Consider the following 14,299-nt stretch of genomic DNA (forward strand, 5'->3'; position numbering starts at 1 on the left):
TTTTATATCATCTGGGGACCCCCCACAATAATTCCGGGACCCCCCGAGGGGTTGCGAGACCCGCGACCCACCCATGTGTTGAGAACCCCTGCTCTATAGAGTAAAGCAGCCATAGTTCAGACTTCAGACTATGACAACTGAGCAAAGGATCATGGGTAAAACCTGTGAGTCATTGTTGGTGGGAAATGAAATGCTATAGGCTCCCTATATTTATTACCAGATTTAGATGTGTCCCAAATATAGCATACACGCATACATACAGTATGTTAACCACTAGAGAGTGATGTATGCCTTCAATGTGTGCAGGTTTAAAATGTAATTTTTCTCACTCATAATAAGACTAAAGTATCCTAGTTTCCAACCTCTGACAAAACACCATAAGCCCAGGGGATGTAATACAGGCCTACTGTAAACCACACACCCAGCCAAACGTCTGACTCTTATTATTTCATCATTAGAGACCTCCAGGAGAGACAGTCGCGTCCCTCAAGCTGTGGTTGGCAATATTTTTAGAACGTGTGGCCCCCATGGAGCAAGTCTATGGGATAATCTGTGGGTAAAATGTCCTTGGCTCTGCTCTGCTAGATGCGTCTACAAGGACGGGCATAGTTATTTTTTTTACTTTGTTTTCCTTTTCTTTGTTGCCAACACGGATATATTTGGCCATTGTTCAGATGAAAGACAATAAGAGTTTGAGTCTCTTTCGCTGAAGGAAGGTGGCTTCTCACAGGTTCAAATTCTTCTTCCAGACTTTCGAGAAAATGGTTGTGGTGGATTATTCAGAACTCACATCAGAGTCTTTAAGAAATAATCGAGGTAGAGAGTGGACTGAAACAATGTTACTTTATTACAAAGACTGGTCTGTACCGAGCCCAGGGAGGTAGCACGTATAGTATGCAAGCCTCCAGAGCTGTTCAAATGCGTCTCTCTTATACACAATGAAGACGCAAAAATACATTGGAGGTGTGGTCAAGTGGACATGGTCAAACAAGGTCATAATATGGTCTAGTAATGGGTCATCTGACAGATGCAAACAGGTGATCTGTGATGACTCATGTTAATGCAGTTACGACAGTTAGTATTGTCATCTTCAAAATCCCATTACATGGTCTAGTAGACAGATAAGAGGTGAGATCACTGCCAAGCCAATGCAGAACTTTGAAAAGTCCCCACAGTGCCTCCAATAAAAACATCAGAAGTTTGTCATGATTGTTATAATAGTTGTTTTTCACAGTTTTTTTAGAACATCTCATCAATCAAATAAATCCCCTTTGTTTTTCCTATGAAGAGAATTATATTTTGTTTGGAAATGAACAGGATGCCAATTTGGACTGCGGTGCTTTGTTTGTCCATGCTATAGAGCGTCGCAGTCCCGCCCCCTTTCATGACGACGCCAGGCCCAGGAAATGAATCCCAATGCATTTTTCCCATAGACATTTCAAAACGTATTTATTTAAAGACCTTATAAGCGTCGTACAAAGCCAACTTGAGTTGTGACAAATCATGATAACAAACACAATATTTTGGACCAAACAAATAATTACAAAGAAGAAAAACAACAAAAAAAGTGTTGTAACCTGCCGTTTTCTTCTTCTTTCTAATTATTTGTTCGGCCCAAAAAATTGTGTTTGTTGTCATGATTTGTCACGACAAGAGTTGGCTTTGTACGAGGCTTAAAAGGTCTTTAAATAAATACTTTTTGAAATGTCTATGAGGAAAATGAACAGAGAATCATTTCCTGGTCCAGGGTAGGGGGCGGGACTGCGACGCTCTATAGAGTGTCGCAGTCCCGCCTCCTACCCTGGCCCAGGAAATGAAACCCAATGCATTTCCCTCATAGACATTTTTTAAAGTATTTATTTAAAGACGGTTACGCCGCGGACAAAGCCAACTCGAGTCGTGACAACTCATGACAACACAAACAATATTTTGGACCAAACAAATAATTACAAAGAAGAAAAACAACAAAAAAAGTGTTGTAACCTGCCGTTTTTTTCTTCTTTCTAATTATTTGTTTGGTCCAAAATATTGTTTGTGTTGTCATGAGTTGTCACGACTCGAGTTGGCTTTGTCCGCGGCGTAACCGTCTTTAAATAAATACTTTAAAAAATGTCTATGAGGAAAATGCATTGGGTTTCATTTCCTGGGCCAGGGTAGGAGGCGGGACTGCGACGCTCTATAGTGGCCAGCCTTTCACCGGCATGCTTGCACACACACTCAAATACACACATCCACACACACACTCAAACACACACATCCACACACAACATATGACAGGTGCTAATGGTGAAAACTTTCATGGGGAAATAAAATATTGAAGTGCTTTACAGACAGAATGCACACTTTTTCTTATACATTATTTAACCCATTTTGACCTGAGATCAGATTAAAAAAATGTCTTCTACATCCTGACAGTTTTCTGAAAAAGCTATGTTTCTATGTCAGTGGTTCTTCGATTTTTCAAAAATAGCAGACCTACAAGCTTGTAGCGCGCCACTCGGTGGCGCGCTATGAGCTTGTAGATCTGCTATTTTTCAATAGCTAAAGCATAACATAATGCTAACACCAAAAGGGGTTCCCGCACAAAATAGGTTAACACGCTACATTATGGACCTCATGCTGTTTTATGTGCTCGCCAGGTGTTTATAAGAGCAATAGAAGTGGTCAGCGTTTTGCGGCGTAATTCCCGGGCTATCTTTAGTATCTTGTGAATGATAAAGGCCGCCTTGAACCAATTATATATGGACTCTTAGCTCTACCTGAACCCGTAGTAAACAGTGAGTGCACGCCATGAGGTTAAAAGGATATACACTTTGACTGGGAAGGAAATAATTGGAGGAAAGACCTGAAGACACTGCAAGCAGACGAGGGTTTGCACAGGGTTACTTGGGTTGGATGTCGGTGTTCTGCTATTAATGGGGTTAAACTGAAAATGTGTTGGTGAGCTACAGCTGCAGCTCAGTTTGTTGGAGCACAGCTGAACTCCATTAACCTAAATGAGCTTTTTGTGGATGCATTAGTTACAACGCGTAAGAATGTATGGGTTTCAGAGGTTGTTTATTATGACTGTGGTGGTTGTGTGTGTGTGTGTGTGTGTGTGTGTGTGTGTGTGTGTGTGTGTGTGTGTGTGTGTGTGTGTGTGTGTGTGTGTGTGTGTGTGTGTGTGTGTGTGTGTGTGTGTGTGTGTGTGTGTGTGTGTGTGTGTGTGTGTGTACATTCTTCAGCTTAACTGAGTTCTGTTCTGATTTATGTCACTATAAAATCCCAAATCAAAATAGTTTCAAATGCTGCCCCGATTCATTAATTTCATCTTTGACTTGCTTCATTCTTTAGCTCAATTGATTCCTGATTTATGTCACTATAAAAACCAAGATATCAAAAGTGTTTTTAAATGCAGCTTCAGTTCATTAATTTCATTATTATTATTATGTCATGCAGAAAACACCATGGCCATAATGAACCTGGCCTCAGTCCCTGGACAGATTTTAATCATTTTCTGGCACACTGAATGCAGATGTACGTATGCACTGTTTTTCTCTGATTCTCGTAAACTATATTTTCTCCCCCACACCATCCTGCTTTGTTCCTGCTATTCTTTCCCCCCCAACGACTACGAGTAGTGCAAAGTGGTATTTATGATTTCAGAAACAGAAACGGCATGAATGGAATGTGTGATGTATATCTTTATTGCCTCTGGAATGAGGTAATGGGGTATGCAGTTTTATAGCGTGAGGTTTAATGTAGTGTAGTAGGCCTATTTTTAGCCCGCAGAGATTTGATAGTCACAGAGACTGCTGAGCTCAGCACCAATAACACTCCACCTCCTTTGGAAGTCATTGCAGAACACAGCATGTGCTGCATTACAACTCCAACAAAGTCCAGGTCTGCCTCCAGTGGAGCAATTTGAAATGACACTGAATCAAATGCAGTTGCATGAATGAATGAGGCAATGGAAATTTGGAGTGCTGCCCAGGATAAGGGATGCTTAGCCTTGTGTTTCTGCTGAGCTGGTTCCGAGTTACTCTCATTATTGATAGTCATATATGGCTGAGCTCCATAGTGAACCGGTGGCCTACTTTTCCCCAGAAACGAAGCCAGCCGAGCGGCTCTGGTCCTGATGACCTAATGGGTGCTATGTGCGGAAAGTACCACAGCATTGGGTCCAATCAGCACAACTGCAAATTAAGCATCACCATCTGTCCTGTACTGTATAATTGTACAATATGTTTCTGTATAGAGCTGACCATTTACAGCACTGGTTCCCAAAGGGGGGTCCGGGGACCCCCAGGGGTCCTTGAGGGAGTTCCAGGGGGTCCCCAGCTAAATGATAGTTTGTAACCAAATGGACCCTTATGGGTCTGTAACTCTGAGAGTGTACAAATGGAACCAAGTTCCATTTGTACACTCTCAGAGTTAAATTAACATTGATTTTACAATATAAATTGGGGTCCCAGAGATAGAAATGCCATTCAATGGTAGCCTAAATGCATGTAAAACTGGGGGTCCTTGAAATTAAACTGGTTGAAAATCACTGCTAGAGCCGTAAAAATCTTCTCGTATGGGGGGTCCCTGGCATGTCTTTTCAAATGGGGGTCCACGGGATAATTAGTATCAATTTGGGGGTCCTTCACATGGAAAAGTTTGGGAACCACTGATTTACACAACAGAGATGTGCCATTCTTCCCATTCCATCCTGGCATATACTGGGGCAGTGTAGGTTCACACTGTAGGTTCAAACTGTGGCAGGTCTGAACCGCATCTTGTCTGTGTCATTTCCACAGGGCATTCTACCTGGACCAGTCCAACATGCCCCCCAGCTCTGGACCCAAAGCTGCTCTTATTGACAAGGTAAGAACTAGAGGGACCTGGCCCGGGCGGCTGGCGTAGCCGTCTGGGCGGGCTCGACTCCTGATCCCGACGGCCTTCGCTGCGTGTCACCCCCCCATCTCTCTCCCCATTTCCTGTCAGCCTACTGTATATCTATCCCTCTATAAATAAAATAAAAGCGAAAGCCACAAAAATATATATCTTAAAAAAAAGAACTAGAAGGACCACCTCACACATTCTTATACATGGATTCAGCCAGCGAGGGTCACTTTTTATACTCTGGGGAGTTAAATGAACACTTGTACTACTGCACAGGTTTTCAAATTGGTACAAGGTTTTAGTTTATTGTTGTACCACTTACTTTACCGGGGTCAGCTCTGTACCTGATCCACTGTTTTCCCTTCTTTGCTAAAAAAAATATCTATAAAGCTCACAATGTGACGCAACACGAATGTTCCCACCCACAAAATGGGGATGTTAGCGTTTAGGTGGTTAAAGCCATTTCACAATATGGATGCACAGCTGTGTCTGATGAATGTCCAGCATGCCCCTCTCTGAACTCTGTACCTCTTTCCTCCACTTATACAGATGTAAAATACCATACATACTGTAGGCTATAGAGCGTCGCAGTCCCGCCCCCTCGAGAGACCTGGAAAATAAATCCCCATTAATTTTCCTCATAGACTTTTCAGAAAGTATTTATTTAAAGACGTTTACGCCGCGGACAAAGCCTACTCTTGTCGTGACAAATCATGACAGGCCAAACAAAGAATTAGAAAGTAGAAAAAAACACATTTTTTGTTGTTTTTCTTCTTTGTAATTATTTGTTTGGTCCAAAATATTGTTTGTGTTGTCATGAGTTGTCACGACTCGAGTTGGCTTTGTCCGTGGCGTAACCGTCTTTAAATAAATACTTTTCGAAATGTCTATGGGAAAAATGCATTGGGATTCATTTCCTGGTCCATGGTAGGGAGAGGGACTGCGACGCTCTATAGAGCGTCGCAGTCCCGCCCCCTCGAGAGACCCGGAAAATAAATCCCCATTAATTTTCCTCATAGACTTTTCAGAAAGTATTTATTTAAAGACATTTACGCCGCGGACAAAGCCTACTCTTGTCGTGACAAATCATGACAATAAACACAATGTTTTGGGCCAAACAAAGAATTAGAAAGTAGAAAAAAACAGCAGGTTACAACACTTTTTTTGGTTGTTTTTCTTCTTTGTAATTATTTGTTTGGTCCAAAATATTGTTTGTGTTGTCATGATTTGTCACGACTTGAGTTGGCTTCGTACGACGCTTAAAAGGTCTTTAAATAAATACTTTTTGAAAGGTCTATGGAAAAAATGCATTGGGATTCATTTCCTGGGCCTGGTGTCGTCATGAAAGGGGGCAGGACTGCGACGCTCTATATGCAGGCTTTACGGCACATCTATGAATATGATATGTTTATATCTTATTGCAAAGTAAGATATGGTCAGTTACTTGCATCAAGTCCCACACACAAACACCACTGCTGCTAGGGTTATTTGTTGCTAGCCTTCCTTTGTGTGTGGGCGGGTCTTCACTGTACTTTTAATTTCCAACATTATCTCGTCTTGTTTTTCTTGTTCTTTTGCTGCTTGAAGCCCAGTATTATGTTTTTGTATCTTATGCTGATGCTTCTGCTTTTGTTGCCCAATCTTGCAGACACTGCATCAACATGTTGCTACTTGTTGTACCTGTATGACACACAATCATTGTGGTTATCCTAACCCACCCCTCCTTCGTCCTAGCTGATGCGACCCCTGAATGCTCTGGAGGAGCTGTACCGCCTGATTGAGAGCTTCATCAGCTGCCGTCGTACGGCTGCCTGTCAGTACACGGCCTGCGGAGCATCGGGAGTCGGCCTCCTCACCGTGGCCTCTGAGCTCTGTTCGCGCCTGGGGGCCACGCACATCGCCATGTGCAACAGTGGCGTTCACAGGTGAGTGTTGAGAGCACATTTGAGTGCACAGTACACCCCTCCTGCTGTCTGGTGTTCAGGGTCTTTTGACGCACACTAATAAGTCCACACAGGCCTGGTCGGACTGCCGGCTATTTTTACTCTAAAGCTGTGCAGAATACAGATCGATTGACATCAGCATGGTGTCCCATATTCCAGTGCTCGGTGGACTCTCACACTGTTCCAGCTTTGTAGAAGAAGTCAGTCATAACACCGGTGCACAAAAAGGCATGTGCCACTGTGAATAATGATTTTTTTTACCTCTCCAAAAGGAAAAAGAAAGGGTCTAGGTTGCTCGGAAGTTCAACAAAAAGTGTAGAGAAGGTGCCCTTTGATGGGGGACTGAGAACCTGCAACTAAGGACAATGTAACCAAGGCATTGTTGATTGTTCATAGAAGTTATAAACCCAGATTAATCCATGCGTAGCAGCCAGCAGGCTATATTATTTTCCTCTAACTTTATTGATTTGTGTTCCACCTTTAATACTGTTGAAGAACATCTGAACAATCTGAATAGATTGTTTTTGTTTCTTTTACTTATAGGACACAGCTAGCAAAGGTTTGATTGATTGATTGATTGAATACTTTATTAACATGATTATTAACAGTACAGGTAGTATAGTCAAAGGTTGTGCTAAAAGGATAGAAAGCCCCAGGGGCTTGTTTCCATTGTACTCAATTAATCAGTAATAGTTTTGCGTAACATTTGCAATTTAGGCATTTAGCGACTTACAGTAAGCAAGAACAAAAATCATGGTAATCATGGTAATACATCATACCAAATAGTGCTATTTAAGTTAAATAAGTTGAGCCTATGCATACGCCTGTAGGTGGTCAAGGCTAGGGCAAGTACTACGGCAAGTGCTATGGGCTAAGATGGATTCTGAAGAGGTGTGTTTTCAGACTCCGGTGGAAGATTGGACGTGAATCTGCAGTTCTGATTGCAATGGCAAGTGCATTCCAAGAGCGTTGTCCCGGCGTTTTTAGCGAAGGTACTTCCAGCTTCCCTGCGTTGGCTGATCTGAGCGCTCGGGAGGGTTTGTAGCGTGCGTTCGAGTCGAGAACCGTTGTCCTTTGGTAGGTCATTCCACATTCTAGTGGTAGCATAGTAGTAGGCATTTTTGAGTGGTGCAAACACTCCTATAGAGAGCTATGTGTGTCCCTGTGTCCCTGGGTCCCTGTGTCCGAGCACGAAAATAGCGTTTGTTCACCACCAAGTGTCACTATTACACAGCCTAACACACAGACACACACACAGGCCAGGGAGGAGGGTTTGTACAGTACAGTACAGTACAGTACAGTACAGTACAGTACAGTACAGTACAGTACAGTACAGTACAGTACAGTACAGTACAGTACAGTACAGCACCACTCACTTCAGACGTGTCTGATTTTTTCTTTCTACCCATGTTTGTCTGTCTGTCTGTCATATTCTATCTGGCCAATCAGCATCATATTTCTTGTGCACACTGATAGCAGGCCAAGGACCTAAATTAGAAAATATTTGATTATCGGTTAATGACAACTATGTAGTGTTTGGAAATTATAACATCATGTCCAAGTGTTACAAAATAATCAAACCAGTCTGAAGTGAGTGGTGCCTCTGTATACTGATGTGATGTCGGTGATGTCAGTGACGTCACATACTGACCATAGCAACCATGCTCACCCGTACAGGCACAAACACACACGGGTACTAACAAAGCCAGTTGTTGGAGTGGTTTGCACCACTCAAAAAAAAGAAGTCTGCACAGACAGCTGCTGTAATAAACTTTATGTGCAAATCACAACGTTTTGACCAATGAATGGACTTCCTCAGACGGCCCCCTAAGGAAGACCATTCGCTGTTCGAAATGTGATCTGCACAAATTGGAGTAGCAGCTGTCTTGTTACGTATCTTTTTTTGGTCCTGCACCAGCATCTACGATGTGTGGATGTGTATAACAATTCCTTTTGACTCTGTCCTAGTACCAACATTCCACAAAACATTTCAATGTGGTCACTGTCCAAAAGATTTGTCTCCATAATACTGTTGCATGTCTACTCTGGTTGCATTGTGATGATGCAATGAGTCCTTTAATATTTCCAAATTGCCCCACGCCATTCACACACAAGTGTCACTTTCCAGTTATACAGCATTATAACATTTTACACAAGGACAACTTTTACACATGGACCCTTCTGTGTACCACAATGACATACAGTACAGTAGACAGACACCTTCATCAAGTGGTGTGACTGACATGTCACCAAAACACAGGAGCTGGTCCTTGACCTGATGCAAGTAACTGACCATGAACCAGTGGTCATCAAAAACTAGACAGTTGTCCTCATATAAATACTTGGGTATCCACAGAGACAGCCGTCCTTTGCTAGAAAGCATACAATGATATCCAATAGACTAAGGCGTTTGAGGCTGTATTGAGTGAGCAGACAGTCATTTTGTTATTCAATCCTAGAGAACATCATTAGATTACATATATACTGTATATATGTGTATACGTATGTATGTGTGTGTGTGTATATATATACGTATACATATATATACGTATACATATATATATACATATATATATACATATAAATATACATATACACACACACACACACACACACACACACACACACACACACACACACACAAGCTCACAATATTGAATTACTGAACAGAATGGATATTCTAATTTGTGAAGGCCTATATTGTTGAGTGGGTTAGAGCCTTTAAGGTTAGCTTGGCACTTAATTTGCACAGGAAGCGAACGTGGCAGTTAAGGACACAAGCTATGTGCAAGTACCTTTAACTCTCTTCTCTATATATGGATTCTCCTCGTCTCACCTGTGGCGTAGGAGGAGCCATTCGTCAATGAACCGAGGGCAGAAATATCCGGATTGTGTTTGCCTCCCTTGATCCCCCCCGTGCTGGTTCCTGCTCCCATCTTTCATCTCTCACTTTGTTCTTTCTCACAGACTCCACCCCCCCACCACTCTGTCCACCACTCTGTCCACCACTCTGTCCACCACTCTGTCCACCTCTCTGTCCACCACTCTGTCCACCACTCTGTCCACCTCTCTGTCCACCACTCTGTCCACCACTCTGTCCACCTCTCTGTCCACCTCTCTGTCCACCACTCTGTCCACCACTCTGTCCACCACTCTGTCCACCTCTCTGTCCACCACTCTGTCCACCACTCTGTCCACCTCTCTGTCCACCACTCTGTCCACCACTCTGTCCACCACTCTGTCCACCTCTCTGTCCACCACTCTGTCCACCACTCTGTCCACCACTCTGTCCACCACTCTGTCCACCACTCTGTCCACCTCTCTGTCCACCACTCTGTCCACCACTCTGTCCACCACTCTGTCCACCACTCTGCCCACCACTCTGTCCACCACTCTGTCCACCACTCTGTCCACCACTCTGTCCACCACTCTGTCCACCTCTCTGTCCACCACTCTGTCCACCACTCTGTCCACCTCTCTGTCCACCACTCTGTCCACCACTCTGTCCACCACTCTGTCCACCACTCTGTCCACCACTCTGTCCACCTCTCTGTCCACCACTCTGTCCACCACTCTGTCCACCACTCTGTCCACCACTCTGTCCACCACTCTGTCCACCACTCTGTCCACCACTCTGTCCACCACTCTGTCCACCTCTCTGTCCACCACTCTGTCCACCTCTCTGTCCACCACTCTGTCCACCTCTCTGTCCACCACTCTGTCCACCACTCTGTCCACCACTCTGTCCACCTCTCTGTCCACCACTCTGTCCACCACTCTGTCCACCACTCTGTCCACCTCTCTGTCCACCACTCTGTCCACCACTCTGTCCACCACTCTGTCCACCACTCTGTCCACCTCTCTGTCCACCACTCTGTCCACCACTCTGTCCACCACTCTGTCCACCACTCTGTCCACCACTCTGTCCACCACTCTGTCCACCTCTCTGTCCACCACTCTGTCCACCACTCTGTCCACCACTCTGTCCACCACTCTGTCCACCACTCTGTCCTCCACTCTGTCCACCACTCTGTCCTCCACTCTGTCCACCACTCTGTCCACCACTCTGTCCTCCACTCTGTCCACCACTCTGTCCACCACTCTGTCCACCACTCTGTCCACCACTCTGTCCACCACTCTGTCCTCCACTCTGTCCACCACTCTGTCCACCACTCTGTCCACCACTCTGTCCACCACTCTGTCCTCCACTCTGTCCACCACTCTGTCCACCACTCTGTCCACCACTCTGTCCACCACTCTGTCCTCCACTCTGTCCACCACTCTGTCCACCACTCTGTCCACCACTCTGTCCTCCACTCTGTCCACCTCTCTGTCCACCACTCTGTCCTCCACTCTGTCCACCTCTCTGTCCACCACTCTGTCCACCACTCTGTCCACCACTCTGTCCTCCACTCTGTCCACCTCTCTGTCCACCACTCTGTCCTCCACTCTGTCCACCTCTCTGTCCACCACTCTGTCCTCCACTCTGTCCACCACTCTGTCCTCCACTCTGTCCACCTCTCTGTCCACCACTCTGTCCACCACTCTGTCCACCACTCTGTCCTCCACTCTGTCCACCACTCTGTCCACCACTCTGTCCACCACTCTGTCCACCACTCTGTCCACCACTCTGTCCACCACTCTGTCCACCACTCTGTCCACCTCTCTGTCCACCACTCTGTCCACCACTCTGTCCACCACTCTGTCCACCACTCTGCCCACCACTCTGCCCACCACTCTGCCCACCACTCTGTCCACCTCTCTGTCCACCACTCTGTCCACCACTCTGTCCACCACTCTGTCCACCACTCTGTCCACCACTCTGTCCACCTCTCTGTCCACCACTCTGTCCACCACTCTGTCCACCACTCTGTCCACCACTCTGTCCACCACTCTGTCCACCACTCTGCCCACCACTCTGCCCACCACTCTGTCCACCTCTCTGTCCACCACTCTGTCCACCACTCTGTCCACCACTCTGTCCACCACTCTGTCCACCACTCTGTCCACCACTCTGTCCTCCACTCTGTCCACCACTCTGTCCACCACTCTGTCCACCACTCTGTCCACCACTCTGTCCTCCACTCTGTCCACCACTCTGTCCACCACTCTGTCCACCACTCTGTCCACCACTCTGTCCACCACTCTGTCCACCACTCTGTCCACCACTCTGTCCACCACTCTGTCCTCCACTCTGTCCACCACTCTGTCCACCACTCTGTCCACCACTCTGTCCACCACTCTGTCCACCACTCTGTCCACCTCTCTGTCCACCACTCTGTCCACCACTCTGTCCACCACTCTGTCCACCTCTCTGTCCACCACTCTGTCCACCACTCTGTCCACCACTCTGTCCACCACTCTGTCCACCACTCTGTCCACCTCTCTGTCCACCACTCTGTCCACCACTCTGTCCACCACTCTGTCCACCACTCTGTCCACCACTCTGTCCACCTCTCTGTCCACCACTCTGTCCACCACTCTGTCCACCACTCTGTCCACCACTCTGTCCACCTCTCTGTCCACCACTCTGTCCACCACTCTGTCCACCTCTCTGTCCACCACTCTGTCCACCACTCTGTCCACCACTCTGTCCACCTCTCTGTCCACCACTCTGTCCACCTCTCTGTCCACCACTCTGTCCACCACTCTGTCCACCACTCTGTCCACCACTCTGTCCTCCACTCTGTCCACCACTCTGTCCACCACTCTGTCCACCACTCTGTCCACCACTCTGTCCACCACTCTGTCCACCACTCTGTCCACCACTCTGTCCACCACTCTGTCCTCCACTCTGTCCACCACTCTGTCCACCACTCTGTCCTCCACTCTGTCCACCACTCTGTCCACCACTCTGTCCACCACTCTGTCCACCACTCTGTCCACCACTCTGTCCTCCACTCTGTCCACCACTCTGTCCACCACTCTGTCCACCACTCTGTCCACCACTCTGTCCTCCACTCTGTCCACCACTCTGTCCACCACTCTGTCCACCACTCTGTCCTCCACTCTGTCCACCACTCTGTCCACCACTCTGTCCACCACTCTGTCCACCACTCTGTCCTCCACTCTGTCCTCCACTCTGTCCACCACTCTGTCCACCACTCTGTCCACCACTCTGTCCACCACTCTGTCCACCACTCTGTCCACCTCTCTGTCCACCACTCTGTCCACCACTCTGTCCACCACTCTGTCCACCACTCTGTCCTCCACTCTGTCCACCACTCTGTCCACCACTCTGTCCACCACTCTGTCCACCACTCTGTCCTCCACTCTGTCCACCACTCTGTCCACCACTCTGTCCTCCACTCTGTCCACCACTCTGTCCTCCACTCTGTCCACCACTCTGTCCTCCACTCTGTCCACCACTCTGTCCACCACTCTGTCCACCACTCTGTCCACCACTCTGTCCACCACTCTGTCCACCACTCTGTCCACCACTCTGTCCACCACTCTGTCCTCCACTCTGTCCACCACTCTGTCCACCACTCTGTCCACCACTCTGTCCACCACTCTGTCCTCCACTCTGTCCACCACTCTGTCCACCACTCTGTCCACCACTCTGTCCTCCACTCTGTCCACCTCTCTGTCCACCACTCTGTCCTCCACTCTGTCCACCTCTCTGTCCACCACTCTGTCCACCACTCTGTCCACCACTCTGTCCACCACTCTGTCCTCCACTCTGTCCACCTCTCTGTCCACCACTCTGTCCTCCACTCTGTCCACCTCTCTGTCCACCACTCTGTCCACCACTCTGTCCTCCACTCTGTCCTCCACTCTGTCCACCACTCTGTCCACCACTCTGTCCACCACTCTGTCCTCCACTCTGTCCACCACTCTGTCCACCACTCTGTCCACCACTCTGTCCACCACTCTGTCCACCACTCTGTCCACCACTCTGTCCACCACTCTGTCCACCACTCTGTCCACCACTCTGTCCACCTCTCTGTCCACCACTCTGTCCACCACTCTGTCCACCACTCTGTCCACCACTCTGCCCACCACTCTGTCCACCACTCTGTCCACCTCTCTGTCCACCACTCTGTCCACCACTCTGTCCACCACTCTGTCCACCACTCTGTCCACCACTCTGTCCACCTCTCTGTCCACCACTCTGTCCACCACTCTGTCCACCACTCTGTCCACCACTCTGTCCACCACTCTGTCCACCACTCTGCCCACCACTCTGTCCACCACTCTGTCCACCTCTCTGTCCACCACTCTGTCCACCACTCTGTCCACCACTCTGTCCACCACTCTGTCCACCACTCTGTCCACCACTCTGTCCTCCACTCTGTCCACCACTCTGTCCACCACTCTGTCCACCACTCTGTCCTCCACTCTGTCCACCACTCTGTCCACCACTCTGTCCACCACTCTGTCCACCACTCTGTCCACCACTCTGTCCACCACTCTGTCCTCCACTCTGTCCACCACTCTGTCCACCACTCTGTCCACCACTCTGTCCACCACTCTGTCCACCACTCTGT

At 47.4% G+C, this 14,299-nt stretch overlaps 1 protein-coding gene across 2 annotated transcripts in view; it reads left to right on the forward strand.

Moving 5' to 3' along the window:
• The window catches only part of prex2 (phosphatidylinositol-3,4,5-trisphosphate-dependent Rac exchange factor 2), a 218,828-nt gene that overhangs the window by 182,459 nt on the left and 22,070 nt on the right, over nucleotides 1–14,299 (forward strand). For both annotated transcript variants that reach the window (XM_079488991.1, XM_079488992.1), the window contains 2 exons: nucleotides 4,782–4,848; nucleotides 6,601–6,791. In XM_079488991.1, coding sequence (XP_079345117.1) covers nucleotides 4,782–4,848; nucleotides 6,601–6,791 — 258 coding nt within the window. The remainder of the gene's footprint in view (nucleotides 1–4,781; nucleotides 4,849–6,600; nucleotides 6,792–14,299) is intronic.

This window comes from Electrona antarctica (assembly GCF_951216825.1).
Source record: "Electrona antarctica genome assembly, chromosome: 20".
Taxonomy (NCBI): Eukaryota; Metazoa; Chordata; class Actinopteri; order Myctophiformes; family Myctophidae; genus Electrona; species Electrona antarctica.